This window comes from Puma concolor, chromosome E1 (genome assembly GCF_028749965.1).
Source record: "Puma concolor isolate L17-30 chromosome E1, mPumCon1.1.hap2, whole genome shotgun sequence".
In the NCBI taxonomy this organism is placed as follows: Eukaryota; Metazoa; Chordata; class Mammalia; order Carnivora; family Felidae; genus Puma; species Puma concolor.
The window spans coordinates 2,483,575-2,508,883 of NC_141680.1; the positions used below are offsets into that span (position 1 = coordinate 2,483,575).

Below are 25,309 nucleotides of genomic sequence, written 5' to 3' on the forward strand. Positions count from 1 at the left end.
ACGTGACCCCCTCCCGGTCACGTGACCTCCCGGCTCCTCCCAGGGCCCCCGACACGTGATCGTTGCTTTCAGCAACGGTCTCCCAACCCTCAACGGCCCCGCCCCCGAATGTGTCCCCCCCCCCCGCCCCCCCCAGCACCCACCCTGCTCTGCTCCGCTCAGGCGGGGTGCTCAGAGCAAGTCTGATCCCCTGGAGCGTGCGTGTCGGGGGAGCGGTTGGGGGGTGTGGGGGTCCCGGACTGGGGGGAGGGGGGAAGGCGCGTCGCCAGGTCGTCGAGGTGGGTTTCGGCCCCACTCCCAGCCAGTCTTCGGTCAGCTTTTCCCAAGCCTCCCTCCCAAGCAGGACAGTCAGTGAGGGCTATAAACACAAAAGAGCCCACTCCGCTTTATTTACAACACGCAGGCTGTCTGTACAAACAGCTGGCCGACGGTATTAAAAACAAAAGAGGTGAGTGAGTCCCGTCACCTTTCTGTTTTCCTTCCTCCCCTCGGCCAGGCTCTGGTTGGCCCTCCACCTCCGAGCTGCCCTGCCCGAAAGGGGAAGGCCGAAATTAAAACTACAACCGGTGTAGAATAAACGGGGAGTGAGAGAAAAGACGAGGAAGGGGAGGGGGGTGCTGTATTTACACTCGAGTTTTACAGACAACTGTCCCATTCCACCCCAATTCCAACGCTGGCCCACAAGGTGAGGGGTGGCAGGTCTAAGGGGCAGAAATGAAGTGTCGAGGGACCCAGACGGCCTCCCACCCCCAACGGTAATGGGTCCACGTTCAAGTCCACAAGGTGGGAAGGAAAGGTAAGGTTGGAGCCGAGACACTCATTTCCAAACCAGCCTCCCTCGGGTATTCCTGCCTTTGAAGTGGGACAATATCCAAGCTCCAGGGGACATCCTGAGGACCCCGAGGCTCAGTTCCCAAGTCCTGTTGTCATTTGGAAGTCCCAGCCTAGAGATGGCGACGTCACGGCTCTCCCGATTTGGGAGGCCCCGCTAACCGCCGGGCCTCTGGCCGCAGTTCCTTGCATTTCTGGCAGTAAAAGAAGTCGGGGACATTGGTCTTCTTAATCTTCGCACAGGACAGGTGGATCCATGTCCCACACAGGCTGCACTCGATCATGGGCCGTCCTGCAAAGGGCTTTCGGCAGTAACACGTGATCAGGTCCCATGAGTCATCACCTGGGGAAAGAAGGTTTGTTTGGTGCTCTGCCCGAGCTCTTGGGTCCCCAGCAGCCCCGAGCCCGTCCTCCTAGCTAACCCGGGCCAGCCCCAAACCTCGCACCTGATTCCACCATGATGTCCTCGTCCATGACGCGCATCTCGCCTTCGCTGGAGCTGGCGTCTCCGTCTTGGCTGGTTTCCGTGCTCCCCACGTCCTTGCTTTCGCTGTCAGTGGGAGGGGCTCCTTCGGGGTGCACCGTGGCAGCAGGCCTAGGAGCCTCTGGGGGTGTCGGCAGCACGGGGGCGGGGGCTTCACCCCCCACCATTGCCGCCATCTCTTCTTCCTCCTCCTCTTCCTCTTCTTCCTCCTCCTCTTCAGAGTCTGTGTCACTGGGGGGTGCCCGGGGAGGCCCAGGAGGTGGGAGTCTATCCCCCCGCTCTGCCTTTTTCAACTTCCGTTTCTTGCTCTTCTTAATTCGAGACCTCTTTTCCCCATCCCCGGGAGCCGGCCGAGGCCTCCGGAGCACCCCAAAGCCAGCCCCCCCTCCCGGCCCCAACTTTCGGTTCTTTCGGTCCTTCTTTCGAGGAGGTTGGGAGAGGTCCCCCTGGGAAAGGGGTACCGGGGTGAGAGCAGCAGGGGGCCGGGAGGCATGTGTCAGGGATGTGGGGGACAGTGGAGACGCCATTTTGGGCCCATCTAGATCAAAGAGCGAGTCCTTGAGCTTCATCTTCTCAAGCAGGGTCGCGCTGTCAGGGGCCTGCAGACGAGAAAAAGTGGACCTTGGGGGTCCTGGTTGAGTGGGGCCTGCTTGAGCCGCCCTTCTCTTGGATGACTTTGCTTTCTTAACAAAGGTCTGGATGGTTCGGAGATCTGAGGGGGCCGAGTCCCAGCCATCACTGTCTGCCGCACTCTCACCTCGCAAAGGAGAGCTGGAGCCTGAGGCTGGCCAATCGCTTTCCTTAAATGGGGGGAAGAGACCAGGGTCAGCAGGGGCCCAGGGGCACCTCGGCCCCTGTACAAACCCAGCCTAAAAACCAAGGACAAGATCTACCCCGAGATACCCTGGCCCAAACCACTAAAACAAAAAACAAAACCACTGTACTCAGAAACTTTGTCCCCTCCCCAATTCCCCTCAGCATCTCCCCTTGAACACCTGCAGGTCACCTCTGCAGTCCCCACAGCCTTGCGGCATTGTCACCCGCAGACCAGAGCGCGATTTCTTTTACCTGTTTCCGTATAGCCACGTTTGTTACCATTTTCAGCTTCCTAATACTTATCCAGCAGCGCCCTCCCATTAATACCCCAAGACCGACCATTCACTGCTGCTCGGCCCCGCCGAGTCTCTGAGTCACCCAACTGCCCCCAGGTACTGGTTTTCCCACGTTTCCCATTTCCCTGGTCTTCTGGGTCCCATCATCGGGTAGAGGTTTCCCTTACACAGTGACACAGACTGCCCTCTCCAGTCCTAGGACACCCACCCTCAGGCTACTGGCCCTCCAGTCCCTACCTCTTTGCTAGAGGGAATGTAACCGGCATAGGCCAACACGAAACTGCAGAATTTGTTGAAGTCCTCAATTGTTCTCCGACGTTTCTCTGGTGGCTGAAGGAAACAGGTATCACAAGGAATTTAAGAGGGGCATTCCCAAAGGCAGAAACCCCGGAGCAAGGGATCTAGAAGAGGCAGGAGGAAGGGGGAGAGGGAGAAGGGAGGGGAGAGAGAGAGAGAGAGAGAGAGGAGGGGGAGGGCCCCCGGCAGCAAAAGGAAGAGAAACCTCACCTGAGTTTCTGGCTTAAGGGTCGGAGGTGGATCTGTGGAAGCAATAAAAGCTGAGTCAAGGCACTAGCGAAGAGTCCGCATGAAACCCCACCTCTAAATCTCGGAGGATCCAGGCAGACCCCCTCTTCTCTCCGGTTCCCCCGGCCAGGCCGGCAGGTCCCCAGCTGTGCTGGACCCGCCCCTGCTCCCCCTTCCGCCCTGCGAGGGGCGGAGCCAGGGCGCGGCGCCCTCTCAGGCCTCGCTATAGCGCTCCCCTTCCCCCCACCGGAGGCCTGGCGCCCCGCCCCCCCAACTCACGGTTTCTCTAGACTCCAGTCTACTCGATCACTCGGCGCCCCACCCCGCCATACCGCTCCCCGGACCGAGCCCGGGCGGCCGCCTGCCCCTGTCCTTCACACGCGCCCAGAGCCCCGAGTTCCTACCCGGTCGCGATCTGCCGCCCGGGGCCCTCCGCGACCGCACACGCAACCCGCCCGCCCCCAGGGTCCAGGATGACCACGCCGAACCGCTCCCCGCCCTCCGGGCCCCTTCTACTCGAGCACGAGGCCCGGCGCGCCCCTCACCCCCACCCTAAACACACACAGGCTCACACATCCAACGCCACTTCGCGGCCGGGACAGACGAGCGAGCACTAACCCGGACGCGGCCCCACCTGCCCCCCCATACCGCGCTCCCCACAATTTCGCCGTCCCTCCGCCCCCATCCGGGGCTTTGGCCCCTCCCCGTCTCGAGCTCCTCGGGCTCCCCGCCGGGCCCCCGGGCCCAGTTCCGAGCCCTCCGGCCGCCGCCCCCCCTCCGCCCCCGTACTCACCGCCAAGTGACTAGGCTGCGGACCCCTAAACTCTAGCCCCCCCCCCCCCCCGCCAGCTACTCTCCCTCTACAGCGACCCCCGCTGCTGCCGCCGCTGCCCCGCTCGCCCTCCGCAACTCCCGGGCTCTAGCCCTCGCCGACCAACAGCACCCCCCCCCCCGCAACTCGCCGGTCTCAACCCCCCCACACACCCCGCCCCACCGCCCCTACAACTACCCGGCTCTCCTCGCTTCCCGGCGCTCTCTCCCCACAACTACCCGCCCTGTACAGGTCCCTCTACCGCAGACAATACCCAGACCCCCTCTTCTCCCCACAACTATCTGCCCACCCCTCCAACGATCCCCGGGCTCTCTCCGGCGGCAACTACCCGGAGCTCCGGCACCACCGCCACAAAGTCCCCCACCTCGGCCAACTACCGGGCTCCTCACTCAGTCCCCTTCCACATCCTCCCTCCTCAACAACTCTCCGGCCCCCAGATTCCCCCAGCCTCCCGGCCTCAGGGCCCCAACGTGCTGGAGGCCCTCTCGGCCCCTAACCCCCGGAGCTCCGGGGTTCAAGCTCCCGCTCCCCACCCCCCACCCCTACACACACACATTCGCGGTGTCTGATCTCCAGCTACCCCCAGCCCGAGCTCCCACTCCTCTTTCACCAAGGTCTCCCAACTCGCCGCTCTCCTACCTCCAGGGGCAGGCCCCCGACCCCCTCCCCGCGCTCCCCCGCCGGGCTCCGGGCTCGACCTCCAAGTTTGCCAATTGATTCCTCGCCCGCCCCCCACCGGCTCAGCGCTCCGTGCCGGTCGAGAGCTCACCTTCGGGACTGGGCTCCGCCATGGCTTCCAGCATCGCCCCCTCCCCTCCTCCCGGTCCGGCGCCCCCCTCCCCTGAGCCGGGGATCCCGGTGCCGCCTCCGGTGCTCGGTGCTCCTACTGCCTCGCTCCACAGAGGTGTCTGCCTCGGCCTGGTAATGACTCGAGTCCGCTAGCCGCTGCCGCCACCTCCCTCTACCCCTGCCTCCCGCACTCCCGGACCGGGCCCCCTCCCCCCGCGCCGCCGGCCGCCTGCTCCCTCCTCCTCCTCTCTCCTCCCTCCCTCCTCCCTCCCTCCTCCTCTCTCCCTCCTCCCTCCGCGGGCGCCGACGCGCAATGCATCAAGGGGCCTGTAGTCCGTCTGGGGGCAGCGGAAAGGGGACCCCATAGGCCTCTGGAACTTCAGTTCCCAGCAAGCCAAGGATGGGCGCAGGCGCATTAGTCCGCTCCCCTCCCCCGGGGAGTGGCGGGGAGATTGGGAGCAGAGGGTAGGGCGGAAGAGCGCGCGCAGGATCCTGGGAAATGTAGGCTGGGCGGGACTAAGAAAGAAGGAAAAGAAGGGATTAGAACTCTCGGCCACCATACTGCCTCTTTCTGCGGCTTCTTTCTCCCCCGTGGGACCGCCCCACTTCCGGCCAGAGAGAGAAAGGGTTGCTGGGGGATGAAGTCCTCCTGATGATAATGGCTCCCTCCTCCCCGTCTTCTGCCTCCCTTGAATTCCACACACCGGCATTAGTCTGGCCAAGCGAGATGCCAAGCGAGGACGGAGTCCATTCACCAGCTCCCACACGCGACCAGCTCTTCCCTAACCCAAAGGCCGTAACAAACTTGGGAGGTATTTATTTAAAGCAGGTACTTTCCAACTTTGTCCACCGGAACCCACGGTGTAAAAAACAAAAACGATTCTTTAGATCAAGACCCAAAAGACAGGTATATAAAACAGAAGTTTCATGAAACGATACTCCGTATTCCTTTCATCACAGCAAAAACACTGCCCCTCCCTCCCCCCCCCCCCCAAGGAAAAAAACCAACACGAACAGAGGAAACCAAAATATACTACTGTCCCTCCAACCGCCACTTTGCCCACCTCCGGATAACTATCCCCACCTCGGGACAACTAAAAAGAAAAGAAGGAGGGAAGCAACACAAAGCAAGATCCAGTTCGTCTCGGTGGTTTCCTCTTTATTGATGTGCCTCCTACCTTCCCCCCACAATTACAGTCCCTCCCCTCTACCCCCCAAAAAGAAGGTAGTGAAAGGAAGGGAATGTCGGGGTTCTGAGCCCCTTGGGCAGTTAGAAAGGGAACAGGAACCAAAACAATCCTAGATGTGACAGAGATTGACAATCGAGAAGTCTAAAGCACAGTGGGGAAGGTGGAAAGAGAAAGGGGACAAAGGAGAGGTCCTAGAAGCCACCTCCCCCATGAGCCCTCCTGCTAAGAGGGGCTGGAGGAGAGCCTCGAACGTTAGGAAGTGCAGGTCCTGAGGGAGGGAGGTGGTGGTCGAGCCTGAAGGAGGACTAGGTCAAGGAAGGGGGGCCACCTCTCTCTTTGTAGGCTGGGACCCCCCACCTCAGGGGCAGCAGCTTCACAGACCGTAGACGCTTTCATCACTGTAGGCGATGTATAGAAAGAAGTCTTCTTCGTGATGTTCCTGGGGCAGAAGCAGAGAACACCGGTACTCACGCACCCGGGCTATAGTCACTTGAACCACCCACTGCCCCCCCCCCTTCTCCAAAGACCCGTTCTCGAGGCAGAACCCCCCCCCCCAAAAAAAAACTAGCGTCCTGACTCACTCCCTCACTTCAGACCGTAGCAGCCAGGCAGCATCACCCCTAGCAGCAGTCCTGGGCAAAAAGCTCTCCCTCTGACTGTTCTCTGCCTTGGAACGGTGAGGACGCTGGGGCAGGTGAAGGATGGGGACTGCGGTCCACCTCACCTTTCTCTCCCTTCTGGCCATTCCCACGGCCTCGTCCAAACCTCCAACCCAGGACTATGCTGAAATTCTGAGGCCGAAGATAAAGTGGAGAGCGGAGCAAGGCAGCTGGTCCAGGAACTGCTGACTTAGCACTTTCTTCCCCTCAAGCTCTCCCCACACCTCTCCGAAGCCTCCCGGCTTCCCCAGGGACATACCTGGTACAGCTGACCCATTGTGGCACTGGTGGGTGGAATGACATTGTTGACAAAGAAAAACAAGGCATCCTCAGCTCGGAGATGAATTCGCTTCCGAATCAAGAAGTAGAACTGACCAACTGCCAAAAAGACAAGGCAGGATGAAGCCAGAGATCACAAGTGCCCCCGAGAGAGAGAGCAGTTACAATGTGGAACCTTCTCCCACAAGAATGCCCGGCCACCCATAGGAAGCTAACCCGGGGCCTGGGTCAGGTCCCCACCTGTGAGATCAGAAGGCACCAGATATTTCTTCTTGTCCAGGTCTCCTATCCGAGCTTTGGGAGCCTTTTCTACAATCACCTGATGAAGGGTAGATGAAAATTAGGAAATATTAGGTGTACGGTCCCAGAGTTACCCCTGCCAAGAACTCGAGTAACACAATTCCCAGCACCCAAATCTGTCCGACTCCGTTTTCTTTGTCTCTGAACACGCGGCGCAGCCTTGAGCAGAGATCCTGACCCCTCTGTGCTGAACTCACCCAAACATTCAGGATCCCTCAGTAGGGCGTCATAATAAACAACTATCCTAATAGAGCACGGACGACTCGAGTGGGCCGCCTAGAGCTTCAGGCTCAGAAACCTGGCTAGCTCGGGGTAAAGACCATGAGCAGCTCAGGCTGTCAAACTCCCTGCAGCCTCGCACACCAATCCCCAGGTCTCCCTCTCCCATCCGTGTCCCCCCACCCCCAGCTCTCCCGCCACCCCGCTTTCAACCTCCGAGCCCGGGGACAGCAGGGTCGCGCCCGCCACAGCCGGCAGCCCAGTGCCCGCGCCGCCTGGCCGGACCCAAGCCCAGGCTGTGGCGTCAGAGCCAGCGCCCCGCGCCCTCGGCCCTGACTACCGTCCTCACCGGAACCCGGTCCGGGTATTTCTTTCGGATCTTCTCGCCCTCAGAGCGGCGCTTCTCGAACGGATGCTCCTCTTTATACACGAACTTCATCCTCCCGGGAACCGGGCTGGACCGGGCTGGGCTGAGGGAACCCGGGGGGGGCCGGGACGGGGGGCGGCGGCGACGGCGGCGACGCGCGGGCGGATTCAGCGGAGCGATCCCGGGACTTGCGCCACTTCCCTATTCACCAACCCCACCCACGACGATCCGGGGCCGCCCCGCCTGCTACGTTACGCCACCAGCGCAGCGGCCATAACGCCGCCAGCGTAGCACCACCCCCTGACCGCCCCCCCTCACGCCGTCTGCGTAATCGCTTTGGAATCAACTTGTGGGCTACGCAGACGACGTAGCAAAGGTGGTTGGCTTGTGCTATGGTCGAAAATAACCGAAAACCCACATTCTGACCTTCCCCCACGAGGCTGGGGATGAAAAGGGCTGCGAGTCCGTAACTGTAATTTGAGACTCGGTTCTCCGAAAGTTCTTTTCAGGAATAACGTAAAGAGGCGAAAAAAAAAAAAGGCAGAGATAATTACAAGGATAGCTATTCACGAAACGCGTTGGTACGCCGACGGCGGCAGCTGACACCAAAACAAAGTAGTACCCAAGTCGGGGAGCTGGTCTCCGGAAATGAAGGGGGACAGAAACGAAACACACGTTCGGGGAAACGCACCGGACGCCTAGGTTCCAGGGAAGAGTGGACCAATAGGGACCTGAGAGGAGGTCCGAAAGGTAGGGACTACGTCATCGCGGAGGAACACACTCGGCGGTCGCGAGAGAAAATCATGTGATCTCAGAGAAGGGCGGAGCGTCACGTGGCGGCCGCGGGAAGTAGAGCCGGCCGCGGGGAGGTGGGGGGAGGGGCGCTGGGGGGCGGGGCCGGGGCGGCCGGAGCGGGGCCGGGCCTGGCGCTAGGCCCCCCGCCGTCGGGCGTGTCCGCGTCGGCCCCCGGCGAGGTCCCGCCTGTCTGGCTTCTGGTCCAGTATCTCCTGCCGCCACACTGCCGCGTCGTCCAAGCCCGCAGGCCAGGTTCCTTCAGGACACACGGCCGCCCTCCCGGTCCCCACCGGGGCGCCCATCCCGTCTCCAAGACCCTTTCCGCCAGAGCACCTGATGTCGAGGCTCCCCACTGCTCCCCCAAAGCCAACAGCACCTCGCCCCGACGGGGGACGTGAACAAAGACGCCTCCCTTCATCTCCCAACCCCCAGAGAAGGACCTGGGGCAGCTTTGGTTTCAAAGTTATAATGCATGGTTTAAAAGAGAGAAAGGAGAAAAAAAAAAAAAAAAAAAAGAAAGCTGGTTACAGGTCTGAGGGAGTCTAGGAAGAAGGGAAAATAGAAGGAAAAGAAAGGGGGGAGGGCAGGACAAGTTTGGGGAAAATCCAGTGGCCCAAAATCCCAGTTTCCCACCCACAGCCCAGCCCTTGGAGTGAAGAATTAGATCAGTTTTGTATAAGAGTTTTTAAAAAATCAAATCACAACAAAGCTGGCTTGGCTTTTCTTTGAGCCTCCCGGATTACCGAATGTCTGTCTCTCATTCTGGCCGGTCTGGTCTCTCCACCAAACAGTTCGGGCTCTCCCAGGCCTCCGCTTCTGTCCCAGTCTGGGGTTTCCAGGGAGCGCGAACTCGAAGTCAGAGTGAGGCTGCTTGCGAGTGTGGCCCGTGTGTCTGTCCAGACTCCACACGGAGCGCAGGGCTCCCAGGGCAGAGAGGGGCGGGAGGGGCAGGTCCTGCCCAGGCAGTCCTCACCATCGGACAGGGCATCAGACGGCATCCCGAGAGCTCACCCTCCCTCTCCCCCCCACCCCAGCGCAGGTGGAGGGGGAGCAGCCGTCACCAGAGCCTGTGTTGGTGAAGGTTTCGGCTCAGCACAGAACGAACGTCGGCGGTGAACCTGGGATGACAAGATGAAGCCTCGTTGGAGATGGGGGGGGGGAGGAAATAATCACCATTCTCACATGACACTGAGGTCCAGTTTGCCCAAAACCCACTGGCTACAGGTGATGAGCTTTACTGTAAGAACACCTGGGTTCAAAGGCTAAGTTCTTAAAGGAAAAGAGTTAAGTCAAACAGGACGCGTTTTTATTCCCTCTCGGGATCCCCCACCTCCTTTCCTCAGCAATGTGTCTGGCTTCCGTTACCTGAGGGCGTCCAGCATGGGAAGCAGGTTGAGGAGGGCGGTGTCGCTGGGGTCACTGAACCACGATTTGATGGGGATGGCGTTGTCTAGGGTGGGTGAAAATAAGTGCACGTGAAAAAAACCACACAATTCAAGACTCAGGCCGGTTTTTCTTTCCTTTGGGAAAATGGGGATCATTACTTTAAAATCCGTACCCTCTCCCTGACCCACCCAAACCTAACCACCTAGGTAAACCTTCCTATTTTATTCTCCAAAACAAACTTTTTAAAAGAGGCATTCATATTCATGTCTATTTGAGAGATGGGGGTGGATGCGTGAGTGGGAGAAAGGAGCAGAGGGAGAGACTCGCACGCAGGCTCCACGCTCAGTGCAAAGCCCGACACGGGGCTCGATCCCATGACCCTGGGATCGTGACCTGAGCCTACATCAGAGTCAGACGCTCAAATGACTGAGCCACCCAGGCCCCTCCCCCAAGGTAAAATTAACCTATAATCACCGTATCTCACATTAACGTGAGGCTTCTAATGAAATTTATTGCTACTGTGTCTCACCTGAAGCAAACTGATACGAGCAACGTGACCTATGAAGTGGACAAGTGGGGAAAGGAGAGTGTCTCCCAGAAACACCTGGCATCCTGCCCCACAGTAAGCCAGGAACCCCAGCTCCAGGCATTCAAAATAACCTTCTCAGAACCACTTCCTGGTCCTGCCAGACTCACCCCCACCCCCCCGTACCTGGGTGGCTCCGGTAGGCCCCTGGGGAGTTATCCAGGATCACGATGCTGGAGAGGTCGCTGTGGACCACGGAGAGGTCCTTGATGTAGCTGCCCAGTTCCAAAGTGCAGTGCTGGAGGGTAGGGCCACGCTGGGCATCAAAAGGAGACTCGGCCCCTGTGACGGCTGCCCAGTCCCAACAATGCCCACGGGCAGCCACCTCCCACAGAGGGGGTCATGCAGTACCCCTCCGCTCACCCCCCAGAAGGTCCCTTTCTGGGGAAACTGCTCAAACCCAGACCCCTCCCTGCCAGCCTGCCTCCCGAGCCTCCTCTTACCTGTCTGTAGTATCTCCTCTTGAGAATGCTTCTGCTATTGTCCAGTTTATCTGCCACAGCAGAGCCGTAAATCTCCATGCTTGCTGTGAACACCACCAGCTCGTACCACTGGCTCACCTGAAATTGATCAGGGGGAGGGTGGGGTCAGAAGAAGCGATCCTTCCTCTGAACCCACAACTCTCCTTCACTAGACTCCAGCCCGGTCCTTCAGGCCTTTCAAGAGCATCAGATGTCTCTGAGAGCACAAAATTCTGAAGGCCCCCAAACTCAAGAGTCTTAGGCCCCGTACACCCTTAAAGATTCAGAGGTGCAAGAACAGAAGATCAGGAAGCCTGTGGAAGAACAGAATTGCATCAGCACCACAAATGAACCCAAGCTACGGACAGCCGCCCTCTGACCGGCCCACAACTGCCCTCGTCCAAAACTGCCCATACCTCTTTTCTCCTCACCCTGTACTTCCTCCAACCGCTCTGAATTCCCAGAGCCTTAACGCCATTCCTTCATCACAGGGCTCCCCACAGCTTCTACAAATTCACCCTTTTTTTTTTTTTTTTTTTTTTTTGAGAAAGAGTGAGTGTGTGAGCCGGGGAGGGGCAGAGAGAGAGACGGAGACACAGAATCCAAAGCAGGCTCCAGGCTCTGAGCTGTGAGCACAGAGCCCGACATGGGGCTCGGACCCACGAACCACGAGATCATCATGACCTGAGCCGAAGTCAGATACTCGACCGACTGAGCCCCCCAGGTGCCCCCAAACTCACCACTTCTAAGAAGAAATCCACATGGGGCCTCTTATGTACAAAAAACCGGACGGGATGTTTGTCTATTACCACCTGTAGAGGAACAGGGAAGAGCTGGGGGGGGGGTCCTGAGCACAGGCCTGAAGGACACACACCCCTCCCTGCCACCCCCCACCCACCCCCCCCACCCCCCCACTGCCTGCTTCCCTCCTGGCTGCCGCTGGTGCCAGAGGATGGGGACAAGGACGATATGCTCTGGGACTGGGAAAGGAAGTCTAGTTGTGAGCAGAATCACAGGCATGACCATCCCATCACTTCCCACCCCAACACACCTTAAGGATGAAGTCGGGAGGCGTTCCAGGCCGGACGGTAGGCCTCAGGACCCCATCGTGATGGGAGTGGATAAGTGTCTCATCCAGATCCAGCACCAGGATCTTCCTCTTCACCTGGCCTGGACCACAACAGCCAGGAATGATACCCACCAACCTCCAGCCCACACCTTGAGCCCCACCTCACCTTACAGGAGCCTTCCCAGCCAGCACACTCACCTAGCCGATTCCGGGACACGGGAGATAAGGGAAGGATATCATAGCGAACAGTTTGGTACTGAATTATCTAAAAACAGCAAGAGAGAGGATTAGACCCCTTGAGCGGGAGATCTTGACAAAGGAACGTTTACTATATACGGGGCATCGTGGCAGTGACTGACGATCACCTCATTTAATCCTCAAGAACGCGGTAACGACGCTATAATAACGACAATGACGGCAACATCATCGTGTCTATTTTAACAACGGAGAGACCGAGGCTTAGCCAGGTTAGATGCCTTGTGTAAGACCACACTGCTAGGAATTATCTTATTTGGTCATTTGTCCCCCTAGTTAGAATGAAAACCTGGCGAGAGCACCCGGTCCCAGCTGCGTTCCCGGGACACTGTCACAGGGTGGGTGGTTAATATCAGAGCGGATGCAGTGGTGGCGCCAGGACCGCCCTAAGGCAGGCCGACCCAAAACCTGCCCTCTTCCCTGTGCTCTGCAAGGAACAGAGACACGCACGGCTCCCCACATTTCCGCCCCATGGATCCTTCGTGACAACTCTCGTCACTCGGGGGACTGAGCAGAGTCAGGACAGGAGGTCCTTGGGTACCTAAGGGGAATGAAGGGCAAGGAGGGAATCCAGGGGTTCTCAGGTCAGCTAAGTTCCCCTGGCTGGTGGCCGCCAGGCCTATTTTAACCAGCCACCTGTCCATTTCTGTCTCTACCAGCCAAGTCACAAGTGGCAGAGAACCTCAGCCCTCCGTGCTGCCTCCTTATTCCGGTACCCAGGACAAGGCACACTGGGAAGCCCCACCCACCAGGCTGACTGATAGGGTGGCGAGAAGGCCAGGGTGAATGAAGGGCTGTGAGGGACGTCAACAGGGGACAAGGACGTCAACCTTCCAGCTCCTCCGAGTCTTCTCTAGAAGCTCCTGTTTCTAGCACTCAGTTCTCTTCCCCGCGAGCCTGGCAGTCCCTTCCTCTGCTCTCTTCTTCTAGGCTTCTGTCCATCCCTAGGCCCCATCCCTAGGCCCCAGCCTCGCCAGAACCAGTCTCGCCCCTTGCAAGCCACAGGGCCCTCTCCTCCGAATGCCAAGGCACCTGCCCTTTTCTCCCTGCAGCAGGATGAAGGCCGCAACAGCTCGGGTGTCCTGGCCTGCTATCTCGGGTTGCACATGCTGGGCATGTAGGGAATGCTCCAAGCATCTGCCAGCAAGGGGGTGGGGGGAGAAACCAGATTGGAAGGGAAGGAAGGGAAGACAAAAGGCCGTGGGGTCAGCGCTTGCCCGGAGCGGTGCAGTTTTGCCAAAAGCTAGCCTCTAGAGGGGCTGGAGCTCTACTCCCTGCCTCCAGGACAGAAATTTCAGGGGCACACGGGGCGTGCTCGGAGCAAAGCCAGGCAGATAGAACAGCAGCTGACATGTGGAGAAAACCCCAGGAGCCAGCCCCACACACACCTCAGCATCTCTGACCCCAAATTCTTCCGGGCTCCTCACATGTGTTTCGGGGAAATAGCCTTGCCTACCACCGTGATCACCCAGAAACAACCCTCACCCTAAATCAGGAAGCGGAAGGCATAGACTGGTAAAGGAGACACTGAATCTGAAGCAGGCCCACTCCCCCAAGTCGGTCAACAACGACCACCACCACCCAGGGCTCTCTGGAGACTCTCGGACCTTCCAGGTATTACTGAGGTACACCGAAGAGCACGGGCCAGGGAACTTCTGCATGTCGGCTTACTGAATTCTCCCCAGCAGTAAGAACACAGCACATTCGCTAAAGGATGTTAGCCTGCGGGAGCACTGACCTTGGAGAGAAGCTCTCTGGGGGAGGGAACCCACAGATACTTGGGGACGTGCAGTCTTTGCTGCCCACAGGACCCCTCTCAAAGCTGGGGTCTCCTGGAGAGGCAAGCCTGCCCGCAGGCTCAAGCCTACAACTGCCAAGCACTGTCTTCCCAGAGAGACACCCCAACACCAATGTGCTCCTTTCCCTAAAGCCCAACATAAAAACCATCCTCCTTAGTCCCAGGGACTAGGTGACCCCAGATGCCCACACCAGGAAATAGGTTTCCGGGGCCCTTATTGGACGAGTCCCCGTAAAGCCAACGGCCGGGGTTTCTCCTTCACACCCAAGGCTGTTCCCCTGTTTGTCACGTATGGTCTCCCACCCACACCCCTACCCTTGCCACATAAGCCCGTCTGTCCCTTGTTCTGAGCCCTAACACACAGGGAGGCTCCTAGTAACGGAAGGGTCTGTCACAAGCCCACAGCCGACAGAGCCGGTGCCATCAAACAGGTGTTCTCCTCCTCTTGGTCTCTAACAACAACTCCAGCTTTCCTAAACGGCGCCCCACCCACCACCCTGGCCCCCAAGAGTTGCCACATCCAGTCTCCGTCTTGCCCCCCCCCCGCCCCGATCTCCGTTGTCCTACGGGGGTCTCCCCCCTCCCCATGCCACCCCATGCCCAGCCAAGGGTGCCCCAACCCTCGAACGGGAAAAGCCGCCGCCAGGACTCCGTTCCGAAGCCCAAACAGAGGCCCGACACTTTCCGAAAACCCGTGAGCACCGCTGACACGGGTTCCCACCACCACCAGCGCCCACCCAGGCTCACCGTGCGGATCTGCCTCCGCAAAAGGTAAATGAAGAAGCTCCAGAGCTTGGCGGCGAAGGCCACGAACGTGCGCAGCCCCAGCAGACACTGCGTCCGCATCATCCCGATGACCCCGGCACCGCCGGCCCCGGGGCCCCCGCGGCCCAGCTCCGCCAGCCCCCCGGGGGCAGCCCCCCGCCTCCGGGAGGGGGAACGGGGGCCCCGAGTGGCAGGAAAGGCTGCAGAGAGGGGCACGGAGCGGGCGGCTCAGAAAGCCACCCCCGGCGAGGGGAAAGCCCAGCGGAACCGGGAGCTGGGGGACAGGCGTGGGCAGCCCGCGGGGGCCCACATGGGCGGGGAGTGGCACCGACGGCTTCGCGGAGGTTGCGGGCCGAGACGGGTCGGGCTAGGACGGGGTCCTCAGAGACCGGGAGGGAAGGGGATGGAGAATTGGGGGAGGGGGCAGTGGGGGAGGGGGCCAGGGAGAAGGGAGGGAGGGAGAAGGGAGGGGGAGGGGAAGGGGGAAGCGGAGGGTGGCCCGCTGCGCAGGCGCGTTAGGGGGCTGCCCGCGGGAAAGGGCGGGCGGGGGCCGCGGCGCGCGAAGGGCCGCGGCGGCGGCGGCGGCGGCGGACGGGCCGGCTGGGCGAAGGAACGGGGAAGGAGGGGGAGGGGGAGCCGAAGGGCGCGGATGGCTAGACCGGAGCGGCCTCCCCCTCCCCGAAGTCGGGGGTGCCTTAGCCGCTGGGGAGCGGGGCTGCAGCCTCTGCAGCCTCTGCAGCTGGATTTCCCACTCTGACAGGCGCCATTTTACCGCCCTAAGGGCTCCCTCCTCCCTTCTTCCCCCCTCCTCTTCCCCTCTGACACTGCTTCCGGTGGTGACGTGTATTCGCTTCACCGGGACTAAAGTTCCCCCTCCTCGGTCTATGGGGGCGGGTAGAGGAAAGCCGAGAGCGCTCCCAACAAGGCCGCAGTATCGCGCAAGCGCGGAAGGTGGCAGCGGGGCGGACCCCGGGGGCGAGGCGGGCCCCGCCTGGAGCGGCGTGGGCGGGGCGGGTGACGTCTCTCGTCCCCGGGTGTCGGGCCGTCGGACGGGCTCGTGCGGCCTCCTACCCCTCCCGCCGACAACTGCCCCCAACGGCTCTTCCGGCCCCAGTCGTGGTAAAAATGTCCTGCGTCTGTGCGCCGGAGCTCGGGAGGGGCCCCTCCGCGTGAGCGCCCCCTGGGATATTGGACATAATCACCTCTCATTCCGGACCGGGCCGGGTCTCGGTTGTGGGAGGACTCATGGGTGCCCCGCCCCTTTTCCCTGGAGGGGGCGGGGCGGCGGGCCGTGACGCCATCAGAGGGCGCCCGAGGAGGGACGGGCCGCCGGTTGGAGATGGAGTCGGTGCTGGCTCTGCGCGGCCTGGTGCTGCTGCGGGGTGAGGGCCAGAGGCGCCGGGGGTTGCGAGCTGGGCTCGAGGGGCGGCAGCGGAGAGGAAGAGCCGCGTGTCACCGGCGAGGGGTGGTCCCCCGGGGTCGGTGAGGACGGAAACGTCAGCGTTCTCACGCTGGTTATCCGTCCCTCGCTCTCCCCAGACTCCGTGGAGTGGGAGGGGCGCAGTCTCTTGAAGGCGCTTATCAAGAAAGCTGCGCTGGGGTGAGTATCCCGCAGCCTTCCCCCCAAAGTCCCCGCGAAGGAAGGCTGGGCCCAGCTCTGTGACACTCTCCTTCATCTCTGCCTTAGTGGGGAGCAGGTCCACATCCTGGGCTGTGAAGTGAGCGAGGAAGAGTTTCGTGCAGGTTTTGACTCCAGTATCAACAGCCGGTAAGCACAGATTGGGAGAGAGTTTGTTGGGTGTGGGATCCCTGTAAGGAAATTGCTCTACGGCATATTCATTGAAGGAATGGATATGTGTCTTTCGGGAGGCCAAGATTCGTAAGAGAAATGAGGAGTGGCGAGTTAATGGAGAACCCAGAGCATGGGCCATAGAAGCGCAGACGGAAAGGGAGCGTAATAAGAGGCCGACGCTGTAGTTTCGCACCAGAAGCTGTACTGGTGGATAAAAATGAACATATTCTGTCTTTTGAGGTATTCAGAATCCGGGGATGGTTATTCCAGACGTGGATTCCAGATTTGCACCAACACTAGCTGCCAGCTACTGAGCGATTTGTTCTAGAGGCGAAAGTAACAGACTGTGCAAAATTAGGGACGTATGGGAAGGCATAGCTGTTCATGGGAGGTGGAAGAGCTTCCTGAGACCAGACCGATAGCAAAAGGTCTCAGCGTGAAAATGAGTTCAGTTGTTATCCCAAAGGCAGTGACGGCCCTTTCAACGTGTAAGAGGCGAGTGATAATCTCATACTGGTAGACTACTCCAGTGACCAGTGTGGAGAATGGATTAGAAGGGGGCAGCCTCAGACAGACCGGGAGGGAAGGCTGCTGTGGTAGTCCAGGTTCGCTCAGGGGTGTATGTGTACTGAGCACCAGTTACGAACCGGGCGCTGTGGTAGGCGTGGTGAATGAGACGGGTGTGGTCTCTAATGCATCTTAGGGAAAGATGATAGGGGATGACAGATCTGGCTTAAGACAGTAGCAGTAAGTAAGCATAGAGAGTTTAAGAGGAAAGTCAAAGGACTCTAACAGGTAGAATTTCCAGGAGTTATAGACTGATGTGGAATAGACCTTAGGAGACTCCTGAACCCACCTGTGTGCCTGGATAAAAAAGATTACTTCCCGGTCTAGACAGCTCAGTAGCTTACATCTGTGTTCAGCTCTGGTTTTTCAACCATGTGATGGAAGTGATGTTTCATGTTAAGGTGGCACTTAACAAGAGAAGCAACAGATAGGACGGTGGTGTCCAGGAACAAGTTGGGCCACCGTGAATCCGATCCCAGGATTTCTAACCCACGTCAGACTCCTTTTTTCTGTGGTGCTATTTTATCTATAGTTAGTAAGACAGGATCTAATTCTTGATCTTCTCTAAACTGTCCTACAGGCAGGAACCATGTCTCACATCCTGTCCTCTCCCTGTTCCTCCAGGGAATGACACGAGTTAGGCTCCGCTCGGGAAATGTTTGATGGTGATGATAACTAACGTTTGTCAAGCATTTAATACGTGTTAAGGATCGTTCTAAAGATCAAACAGTTGGTATCTGTGCATTTGTTCTACAAATGAAGAAACAGTTTTAGGATAAGTAGTTTATCAGTTAGGTGACCTTGGGTAAGTAGTAAAGCCACGCTTAGAGCTCAGGGCTTTCTGACACCAAAGCCTGTGCTGCCCACATGGTAGTCTCTGTCTCAGTTTTAGCTCTAAGTCACAGAGAGCCACAGAGATCACAGGGTGAAGTTAAAGATTGAGGGGAAGGGGCAGGGTTAATAAGTTGTCTCCTGTTTTCCCTTTGCAGGCTGGTTTATTATGACCTCTTCAGAGACCCGCTCAACTGGGCACAGACTGGGGAAGCCCTTCCGGGGGGACCCCTGGGAGCCTTGCAGGCCATGTGCGAGAGGACGGACCCTGGTCCTGTCACTGTGGCTCTCGATTCACTGAGCTGGCTGCTGCTGCGTCTTCCCTGTGCCGCCCTCTGCCAGGCCCTCTGTGCCATGAGCCGTCAGCACGCCTGCCGTGGTGAGACCCCCTTCATTACTACTCGTCATGTACCTTCCCCTGCCAAGGAGTAAGCCCTCTTCCATTCTGAGCAAGAACATGATTAGGGATTGCCAGTCGGGCCTTATTCCATCTCTTTCACGTTTATTCTAGTTCTGGACTTCTTCGTAACCAGGCTTTTGTTCCTCTTCCGGGTTCATTTTTACTCATTTGTTTCATTCGTTCACTCAATGAGTACAAATTACGTGCTATGTGTCAGGCACAAATCTAGATACCAGGAGAGTAAAGACTAACTGTGCTCAGGTTCTTGTGTTCCAGGAGCTCAAAGTGCCAAAAAGGATACAGACAAGTTAGCAGTTACAAGACAGTCTGATAGCAGCCGTGATGATAAAGGAACATACACAGGGTGTCCTAAGGAAAGAACTGTCTCGAAGAGGAAGGGGTTAGCCAGGCAAATTTGGCCAGACCAGGGGCCCTGGGAGTAGCCCTGAAGTATACCGTGGATTCTAGAACTGACCATGCAGTCAGCTACCCAACTTTGTGTTAAGGTGCTTGAGTCTCTCAGTGTTTCAGTTTACTCTGTAAGAGTGGGGGGAAGGGGTGAAATTACAGTATTAGCATGAACTATTTAATTTTTTTTAATGTTTATTTTTGAGAGAGAGTGTAAGTGGGGTAGAGGCAGAGAGGGAGACACAGAATCCGAAGCAGGCTCCAGGCTCTGAGCTGTCAGCACAGAGCCCGACGCGGGGCTCGAACTTACAGACCGTGAGATCGTGACCTGAGCTGAAGTTAGACACTTAATCAACTGAGCCCCCCAGGCGCGCCTAGGAGGAACCATTTAGAATTGCTGTTAGGTCAAGTGATAGCGACGTCATATGCTCCAGCCCAAACATGCCGACGTTTGTAAGCGTCAAAACACAAAGGCATCTTCTAGCACAGTGCTGATGCTCTTTAAGCGTGTGTGTGCACACGCTCCGCAAAAGAGAGAGACAACGGGAGGGAGTCAAAGGCACTGACTGGGATGGGGTCAAGTTCCAAAAGCCTCAAGTAGTTCATCGTGTAAGAGATGAGGCTGGAAAGTAAGCAGACTGGAAGAGGAAGGGGTTAACTCCGTCCCAAAGGCCCTGAGGGAGGAGCTCCGAGGAGACCGAGGACCAAGTCAGAGTAGGCCTGGCTCACATTCACTCTGAGGAGGTGAGGGCTGCAGCTCCGCAGTCCCAGCCTCACCAAGGGAAGTCAGGATTGTGGCGGAGCAGCAACGGAACGCGGGGCACCCCCTCCTTCCTCCTCCTTTACTGTCCCATCCCTGGCCTCCGCTCTGAGTGTTCCCCACCGCCCTTTGCGCCCCACTCTTGTTGTCCTTCCAGGTGGCGGCCCCGCAGCGGGGCAGCTGTGCGTGCTAGGCCTGCTGCACCGAGAGCTCCACGGCCCGGGCCCCATGGGAGCATTGAGCAGCCTTGCCCAGACCGAGGTGACCCTGAGTGGTACAGCAGGCCAGGCCTCGGCCCACATCCTCTGTCGGAGGCCCCGACAGCGCCCAACCCTCGAGGTCAGGAGAACCCCGGGGAAGCACTAAGGTCAGGGTCAGACGGAAGGGGAGTCTTGGCGGAAAGAAGAGTAAGAAAGCCGGTGTGGCCGAGCGCTTCCCTCCGTCTCCTTGTTTTGTCATTTCCCTCCCGATCCTCACCACGGCCCTGGGAGGTGGCTTGTTTTGTTGTCCCCTCACCCAAGTCACAGACAGTGAGTGGTAGAGCCAGGATTTGAACGCAGGATTGCCTGATTCGGATCCCGTGGGCTTAACCAAGAGGAGATCTTGACCTCCAAGAAACGGCAAAGGAGAAAAGACTGGGAGCGCTTGTTGGGGGAGAAGGAGCGAGTCCCTTCGGAGAGCTTTGAAGGAGGGCGAGGGGGAGAGCAGGGGCTGGAAGCTGTTACGCTGATGGTGGGGCGGGCGGGGGCGGGCAGGGGCAGGGCCGGCGGGGGGGGGGGGGGGTCCAAGTTCTTCTCTCTGGTTTGTTCCGTCAGGTGGAAACAACCTTTCTGTTCATGCTCGCTCTTCTCCCCCAGACTCTGTGGTTCTCCGTCCTGCCTGACTTGAGCCTGGATCTCCAAGGGGGACCCCCGCTAGAGTCCCAGCCCCACCCAGATCCTCACACACCGCAGGTATCTCGCAGGCCAGGGGCGGAAACGAGGGAACAGAGCTTGTGGGTCTGGTGAAAGGAGAGACTGGAAACTGCAGGGGGTGGGGGTGGGGTCAGGGGTGCAGCCATGAGGCAGTGGCAGTATCCCTCGTGCCTGCAGGTGGACCCTGCCTCCCACTTGACCTTTAACCTCCACCTGTCCAAGAGAGAGCGAGAAGCCAAGGATAGCCTGACACTGCCTTTCCAGTTCAGCTCCGAAAAGTAAGGTTGGGGGCCAGGCGCCTGGGTTCCTGAGTAGAGCCCCGCGTCCGGGCCTGAGAGGTGGGGTGATGGCAGGTTATTGATTAACCTCAGACTTTACAGGGGCTGAAGTCCACCTCCAAAGACAAGTCTGGGGAGTGGTTCTCTACCCGCTCCTGCCCCAACGAGGCTAAAGGGCCTCTATGTCTCCTTTCTCGCCATTAGAGCCTTAGGTCACAGAGCAATCGGGTCTGGGCTGAGCCGGACCAGACCCTGGGGAAGTGGCCCTGCCCCTCTCTAGGCAGGGAGGACGGACGGGAAGCCGGTTGGGTGTGGTAGAGACAGGTTCATAATGGCCTCTGTATGCCTGTCGTTCTGTGCTCAGTGTGTGGGCGGGCGAAGCCACACCGTGGCAGGATCCGTGCCCTCGAGCTGCCAAGAACGTAGGGGATCGTTAGGAGAGCGGCATCAGTCTATCCCGGTGCCGGATGCGGCTCCCACGCTGACTAAACGAGGAGGTCAGAGAAAGGGACTTGAACCCAGAAAACACGAAAGCCAACGAGAAAGAGGAGGGAGTCAGTCACCAGGAAGCGTGTCCAGACAGGACCCCGTTACCCACCCTCACCAGCACCCGCTCCCCCCTCCTCTCCCCAGACAGCAGGCTCTGCTGCGCCCTGGGCCCGGCCCTGCTACCAGCCGCATCTTCTATGAGCCAGACGCGTTCGATGACCTGGACCCAGAAGACCCAGATGGTGACCTGGATGTTTGACGGGGAGCCTTGACTAGCCTGTACTGGGGAGGGGGGAGAGAGACCTTGGACGTGTAACCATCCTTTCGTTGTTTGCGGCGGCCTTACCCTGCCCCACCTGTGTTCCCTGTGTGCGGAGGTCCTGCCTCGTGACCCCCGAGTCAGGGAGTAGCTTCCAGGCGGGACAAGACATGGGAAGGGGCAGAGGGGAAGGTGAGGGAACAGAGACGCCTCCCTTCCCAGCCTAATAAAATCTCTTTTTTTACGAAAAAAGAAACTTTGCTAGCTGTGTAAGCGGGAGTTGGCAGTGGGAGGGACTGCGTGGGAAGAGGCAGGGAAGCCAGGCACCTGAGTCTTGGAGAGTCACTAGCATTGGGGCCCAAGTGACAACGGTGCCACAGGGAGGGCCTTGCACACCGATAGCGCTCAGGGTGTGTTGTTTTAAACTGAAGCAGACACACTTAAAGGTTCCGGGTTCCCTGCAAGGATCTGGGTTGAAAGAAAGCAGAGACCCTGAAGGGGGAGGGAAAAAAAGCCTCCTTTCCAAAACATACGGTTTTATTCCTGTACAAAAAGCACACCCTCCTCTTTTTGCGTCCCTCACCCAACCCCCTCGGGGGAACTGTCCAAGGTGCGCGAGCGGGGTGGCGGGGCTTGTCTGTCTCCGCACCCCGCCCACAGGCCGAGCTCTGCCCCAGGCCGGTTCAGGCCCCCCGGGCACACCATAGGCTGCCAGGCCGGGCCAGGGGGCCCCCGGCTCACACATACTCCTTGGCAGAGTTGGGCTTGGGGTAGGAGCGGGGTGCACGGTACCCAGCTTTGCTGTCACTCCCGGGACAGGAGCAAGAGAGCAGGGCGCCTCCCAGGATGACCAGAGCCGACCCCGCCCAGCCAATGAAGATGGCAGGACCGAACTCGTACCTATGGAGAGAGGGGGTTCGGGTCAGAAACGCTGCCTTTCCTGGAGGGGGATCCGGAACTGTCGCCCCTTTAGGAGGCCGGGCTCCCATACTTACTTCAGATTCATGGGGACCAATGGGTTATAAAAGTCTGTGACAATCTGGTGGCCATACCAGGAACAAGCTACCAAGGCAGCAAGACCTGGGGGGGAGAGAGAGCGGCATGTCAGGAGGCCCCGGGCCGGCACCTTGCACGCCTCCACGCTGCGACCGGAGAAGAGAGGCGCTGGGCCCTCCTTGGGCCTGCTGCTCACCTGCCACGATGAAAACGATGCCTCCGGTCATGGCTATCCGGGCCTTCTTCACTTTGTCGTCTCCCCCGCAGCTTGTACACTTCATGCCCATCGTGGCCACGAACATGGCCAGGAAGCCCAGCACCAGGGACACCACCATGAGGGCTCGGGTGGCCTGTATGGCCGCTGCGGGGAAGGGGGAAGGACGCCCTCATTCCTGGAAACGCGGGTCGCTGGGCTGGGGCCCCTTGGGCGTCCAAGCCCCGAGCAGCGCCGGGTGGATCCCGCCCTCTCCCGGCTCCGCGGCCTTGCCGCTCCGCCCCGCCCTCCTTCTGCCCTAGGACCCGCCCGGGGCGCGAGGGTTTCGGCGAAACCGCCCCGGCTGGGGAGAGGGGGGGCAGGGAGGAAGGGGCCCGCGGAGAGGGGCGGCGACGGCGGCGGCCGGAGCCCCCGCACGGGCCGCAGATCTCGGCCCGCGGCCCAGCCCTGACCCCCACTATCGCGGCCACCGGCTCTGTGGCTTCGGCTAATCGGCCGATAAGATTACAGGCCGCAGGCGGCGGCCCTCGTCTGACGGCGCGCAAGGCTCCTCCGCGGACGCAGCGCCCTCCGCCCCGCGCCGCCTTTTGTCCGAGACAAAAGGGCGGGAGACGGAGGCCGCCAGCCACGCAGGGCGGCGGGGGTAGGAGAGGCCTAGAGGGGGCTGGGCCGCCGGGCGCCGAGACCCGGGGAGGCTCGGCTGTGTGGGGGGGGGGGGGGGGAGGTGGGGCGCGCAGCCGACGTGCAGCCCCCACCACCCCGCCCCCGGCCCGGTCCGGCCGCTTCCGCGTCCTACTCCCCGGCAACCCCGGGCGTCGGGCCTCGCGCCCTTGCCCCGCACCCCGCCCGGCGCCCTCGTTCCCCGGGCGCGTCCGCCCCGTCGGCCCCGCGGCCTTACCCGGCAGGGCGAGCACCGAGTCGTACATCTTGCAGCTCATCATGCCGGTGCTCTGCGTGACGCAGTCCATCCACAGCCCCTTGTACATGGCCTGGGCCGTGATGATGTTGTCGCCCGCGTACGAGCTCATCTGCCACTGCGGGATGGCGGTGGCCGCCACCAGGCCCACCCAGCCCAGCAGGGCCAAGGCAAAGCCCAGCAGCTGCAGGCCCGAATTGGCCATCTTCGCCCTCGGAAGAGCCTGGGGACGCCGGGCGGGCGACCCTGCGGTAAAGCAAACCCACCTCGGGGCGGGGGGGGGGGCAGCCCCACAGAAAGAGACGAGTCACCCGAAGAGAAGCTTGGGGTCAAGTGACTGCAGATCTTTTTGTCACTCGAGAAAAACACCAAAAAACAAAAAAACCACACACACACACAAATCGATCCTTCAGGCGGGGCAAGGGTCTCACGGAAGGATCAGGCCACTCCCGGGGACTGGTGGTCGAAAAAGCGATCCCGCGAAGGCCAGGCGGTCCCCTCCGGCGTTCTCCGCGACCCTACCCAGACGAAAGGCGGAGGGGCGGTGTGCGCGCGGTCCTGGGTACTGGAAGCCCCCAAAGTGCCCTGGGCTGTCGGCCTGAGGCTGCAGTGCCCGGTGGCTCGGCGGTGAGCGGGCAGGTGCGGGCGGACAGGTGCGGCGCACCTGAGTATATGTAGGGCGTCAGGGGCGCGCCCCCGCGGGCACCGGGAGCGCGGGGGGGGGGGGGGGGAGGCGGGACCGGAGGGCGGCCGAGGGTGACCTGACGTCACCGAAGGGACACTCACCTGAGCCGGAAGTCCTGGCCCCCACCCCTCCTTGCCCAGGTGAAGAGGAAGAAACCTGAGCCCCAGGGTCACGCCCCTTCTCCTGCCGGGCTTGGATTGCGGGTAGGGAGGAGGCGGCGGCTTCTCCGGAGTTCCCAGCTTGGAGTCAGCCCCTCCAGACTGGACTTCCCTGGGCAGCGGGATGCCCCGTCTCCTCTCCCCGGCAGGTGCGCCTGGGATACTGCCGCCCCGGAGCGGGGGGGACGCCCTGGGCCCCTCGGTTCCTCCCCCCCCTCCCCTCCGCTGGGACTCTTGGTTTCTACTCTAGGCGCTCTTTGTCCTGCCCTACTTTCGTCCCCACCCCTCTGCTCTTCCTTTTCTTCAGTCGGCTCTCCTAAGCGTCCCCACCTTGGGGAACCCTAGCTCCAGTCCCTCAGAACTGCCCCCCTTCAGCAGCCTCCTTGGAGTCTGCATTCCCAGAACCACCGGCCCAGCAGCACCCCGACGCCCCGTGCCCCCTGGCCGCCACCCTCCTGTCCCGCCCTCCAGCTGACACCTGGCTCCCAGGCCCCGGCCTCCACAGCCCCGTCTTCTTGGCTGTCCATTCCAATCCCTATCCCTGACCTGCCTGGACCCTTGGCACCCCACCTCTAGGGGGTCACTATCCCCCACCTGCGACGAGGGTCCTTCCTAGCAAAAGGAAGAAAGCACTGAGGCCAGAAGTCAGCAGAGGGTGGGGAGCGGGGTCAGGCCTAGGTGACATTCTTGGCCACACCTGTCGCTCCCTTCCCTTGGAGACTTTCCAAACCTGGTCTCCACTTTCTCCTTCCCTCCCGTCTTACACACATTTCCCTTTCCTTCTTTCTGAGCCTGGACCTGACTCTGTGCACCCTCTCCGCGTCATGCAGGGCTTCCTCCCTCAGGAGTCTACCTCCCAGCCCCTTCCCTGCCCCCGCGCACCGCGGCGCCACTCTGCTGCCTCCTTGCCCGGAGTCCTCCCCACCCATCTCTCCGCTCC

At 60.1% G+C, this 25,309-nt stretch overlaps 5 protein-coding genes across 8 annotated transcripts; 1 reads left to right on the plus strand and 4 right to left on the minus strand.

The window, feature by feature from the left end:
- Window positions 1-359: 359 nt before the first annotated feature.
- Window positions 360-4,783, minus strand: PHF23 (PHD finger protein 23). Of its 2 annotated transcripts, none has more exons than XM_086685795.1 (5): window positions 4,554-4,783; window positions 2,935-2,966; window positions 2,665-2,757; window positions 1,278-2,115; window positions 360-1,174 (listed from the first exon to the last, which is right to left on the minus strand). In XM_086685795.1, the coding sequence occupies exons 1-5, from the start codon at window positions 4,585-4,587 to the stop codon at window positions 960-962; spliced, it is 1,212 nt and encodes a 403-aa protein (XP_086541921.1). In that variant the 5' UTR covers window positions 4,588-4,783; the 3' UTR covers window positions 360-959. The 2 variants fall into 2 exon arrangements, with proteins under 2 accessions (XP_086541921.1, XP_086541922.1); XM_086685796.1 differs by lacking the exon at window positions 4,554-4,783 and adding an exon at window positions 3,525-3,543.
- Window positions 4,784-5,719: 936 nt separating this feature from the next.
- Window positions 5,720-7,796, minus strand: GABARAP (GABA type A receptor-associated protein). The gene is made up of 4 exons (XM_025920466.2): window positions 7,570-7,796; window positions 6,942-7,020; window positions 6,682-6,800; window positions 5,720-6,202 (listed from the first exon to the last, which is right to left on the minus strand). Exons 1-4 carry the CDS (start codon window positions 7,657-7,659, stop codon window positions 6,137-6,139), a joined length of 354 nt encoding a protein of 117 aa, XP_025776251.1. The 5' UTR covers window positions 7,660-7,796; the 3' UTR covers window positions 5,720-6,136.
- Window positions 7,797-9,047: 1,251 nt separating this feature from the next.
- CTDNEP1 (CTD nuclear envelope phosphatase 1) lies at window positions 9,048-15,273 on the minus strand. 2 transcript variants are annotated; one of them, XM_086685808.1, is made up of 8 exons: window positions 14,685-15,273; window positions 12,083-12,149; window positions 11,867-11,985; window positions 11,556-11,627; window positions 10,798-10,914; window positions 10,481-10,592; window positions 9,748-9,832; window positions 9,048-9,500 (listed from the first exon to the last, which is right to left on the minus strand). In XM_086685808.1, exons 1-8 carry the CDS (start codon window positions 14,784-14,786, stop codon window positions 9,440-9,442), a joined length of 735 nt encoding a protein of 244 aa, XP_086541934.1. In that variant the 5' UTR covers window positions 14,787-15,273; the 3' UTR covers window positions 9,048-9,439. The 2 variants fall into 2 exon arrangements, with proteins under 2 accessions (XP_086541934.1, XP_086541933.1); XM_086685807.1 differs by having other exon boundaries at window positions 10,481-10,610.
- Window positions 15,274-15,461: 188 nt separating this feature from the next.
- On the plus strand, window positions 15,462-21,656 carry ELP5 (elongator acetyltransferase complex subunit 5). Of its 2 annotated transcripts, none has more exons than XM_086685803.1 (8): window positions 15,462-15,821; window positions 16,242-16,302; window positions 16,390-16,470; window positions 18,051-18,271; window positions 19,618-19,799; window positions 20,318-20,413; window positions 20,552-20,652; window positions 21,286-21,656. In XM_086685803.1, exons 1-8 carry the CDS (start codon window positions 15,587-15,589, stop codon window positions 21,398-21,400), a joined length of 1,092 nt encoding a protein of 363 aa, XP_086541929.1. In that variant the 5' UTR covers window positions 15,462-15,586; the 3' UTR covers window positions 21,401-21,656. The 2 variants fall into 2 exon arrangements, with proteins under 2 accessions (XP_086541929.1, XP_025776179.1); XM_025920394.2 differs by lacking the exon at window positions 15,462-15,821 and adding an exon at window positions 15,897-16,084.
- Window positions 21,657-21,919: 263 nt separating this feature from the next.
- Window positions 21,920-24,256, minus strand: CLDN7 (claudin 7). The gene is made up of 4 exons (XM_025920404.2): window positions 23,509-24,256; window positions 22,593-22,757; window positions 22,396-22,480; window positions 21,920-22,300 (listed from the first exon to the last, which is right to left on the minus strand). The coding sequence occupies exons 1-4, from the start codon at window positions 23,729-23,731 to the stop codon at window positions 22,138-22,140; spliced, it is 636 nt and encodes a 211-aa protein (XP_025776189.2). The 5' UTR covers window positions 23,732-24,256; the 3' UTR covers window positions 21,920-22,137.
- Window positions 24,257-25,309: the final 1,053 nt, after the last annotated feature.

Coding starts and splice junctions, on each gene's coding strand:
- PHF23 (XM_086685795.1), bottom strand. CDS start 4,587: ATGCTGGAAGCCATGGCGGAGCCCAGTCCCGAAG. Junction 2,116..2,664: donor ACATTCCCTCTAGCAAAGAG/GTAGGGACTGGA, acceptor CCCCCATTTAAG/GAAAGCGATTGGCCAGCCTC. Junction 1,175..1,277: donor GGACATCATGGTGGAATCAG/GTGCGAGGTTTG, acceptor TTCTTTCCCCAG/GTGATGACTCATGGGACCTG.
- ELP5 (XM_086685803.1), top strand. CDS start 15,587: ATGGGGGCGGGTAGAGGAAAGCCGAGAGCGCTCCCAACAAGGCCGCAG. Junction 15,822..16,241: donor CTCTTCCGGCCCCAGTCGTG/GTAAAAATGTCC, acceptor CGCTCTCCCCAG/ACTCCGTGGAGTGGGAGGGG. Junction 16,303..16,389: donor ATCAAGAAAGCTGCGCTGGG/GTGAGTATCCCG, acceptor TCTCTGCCTTAG/TGGGGAGCAGGTCCACATCC.
- CTDNEP1 (XM_086685807.1), bottom strand. CDS start 14,786: ATGATGCGGACGCAGTGTCTGCTGGGGCTGCGCACGTTCGTGGCCTTC. Junction 11,628..11,866: donor CTCCCGACTTCATCCTTAAG/GTGTGTTGGGGT, acceptor GTTCCTCTACAG/GTGGTAATAGACAAACATCC. Junction 9,833..10,480: donor GGCCTACCGGAGCCACCCAG/GTACGGGGGGGT, acceptor CACCCACCCTAG/ACAACGCCATCCCCATCAAA.
- CLDN7 (XM_025920404.2), bottom strand. CDS start 23,731: ATGGCCAATTCGGGCCTGCAGCTGCTGGGCTTTGCCTTGGCCCTGCTG. Junction 22,481..22,592: donor CATCGTTTTCATCGTGGCAG/GTGAGCAGCAGG, acceptor TCTCCCCCCCAG/GTCTTGCTGCCTTGGTAGCT. Junction 22,301..22,395: donor TTGGTCCCCATGAATCTGAA/GTAAGTATGGGA, acceptor CTCTCTCCATAG/GTACGAGTTCGGTCCTGCCA.
- GABARAP (XM_025920466.2), bottom strand. CDS start 7,659: ATGAAGTTCGTGTATAAAGAGGAGCATCCGTTCGAGAAGCGCCGCTCT. Junction 7,021..7,569: donor AATACCCGGACCGGGTTCCG/GTGAGGACGGTA, acceptor ACCCTTCATCAG/GTGATTGTAGAAAAGGCTCC. Junction 6,203..6,681: donor CAATGGGTCAGCTGTACCAG/GTATGTCCCTGG, acceptor CTTCTGCCCCAG/GAACATCACGAAGAAGACTT.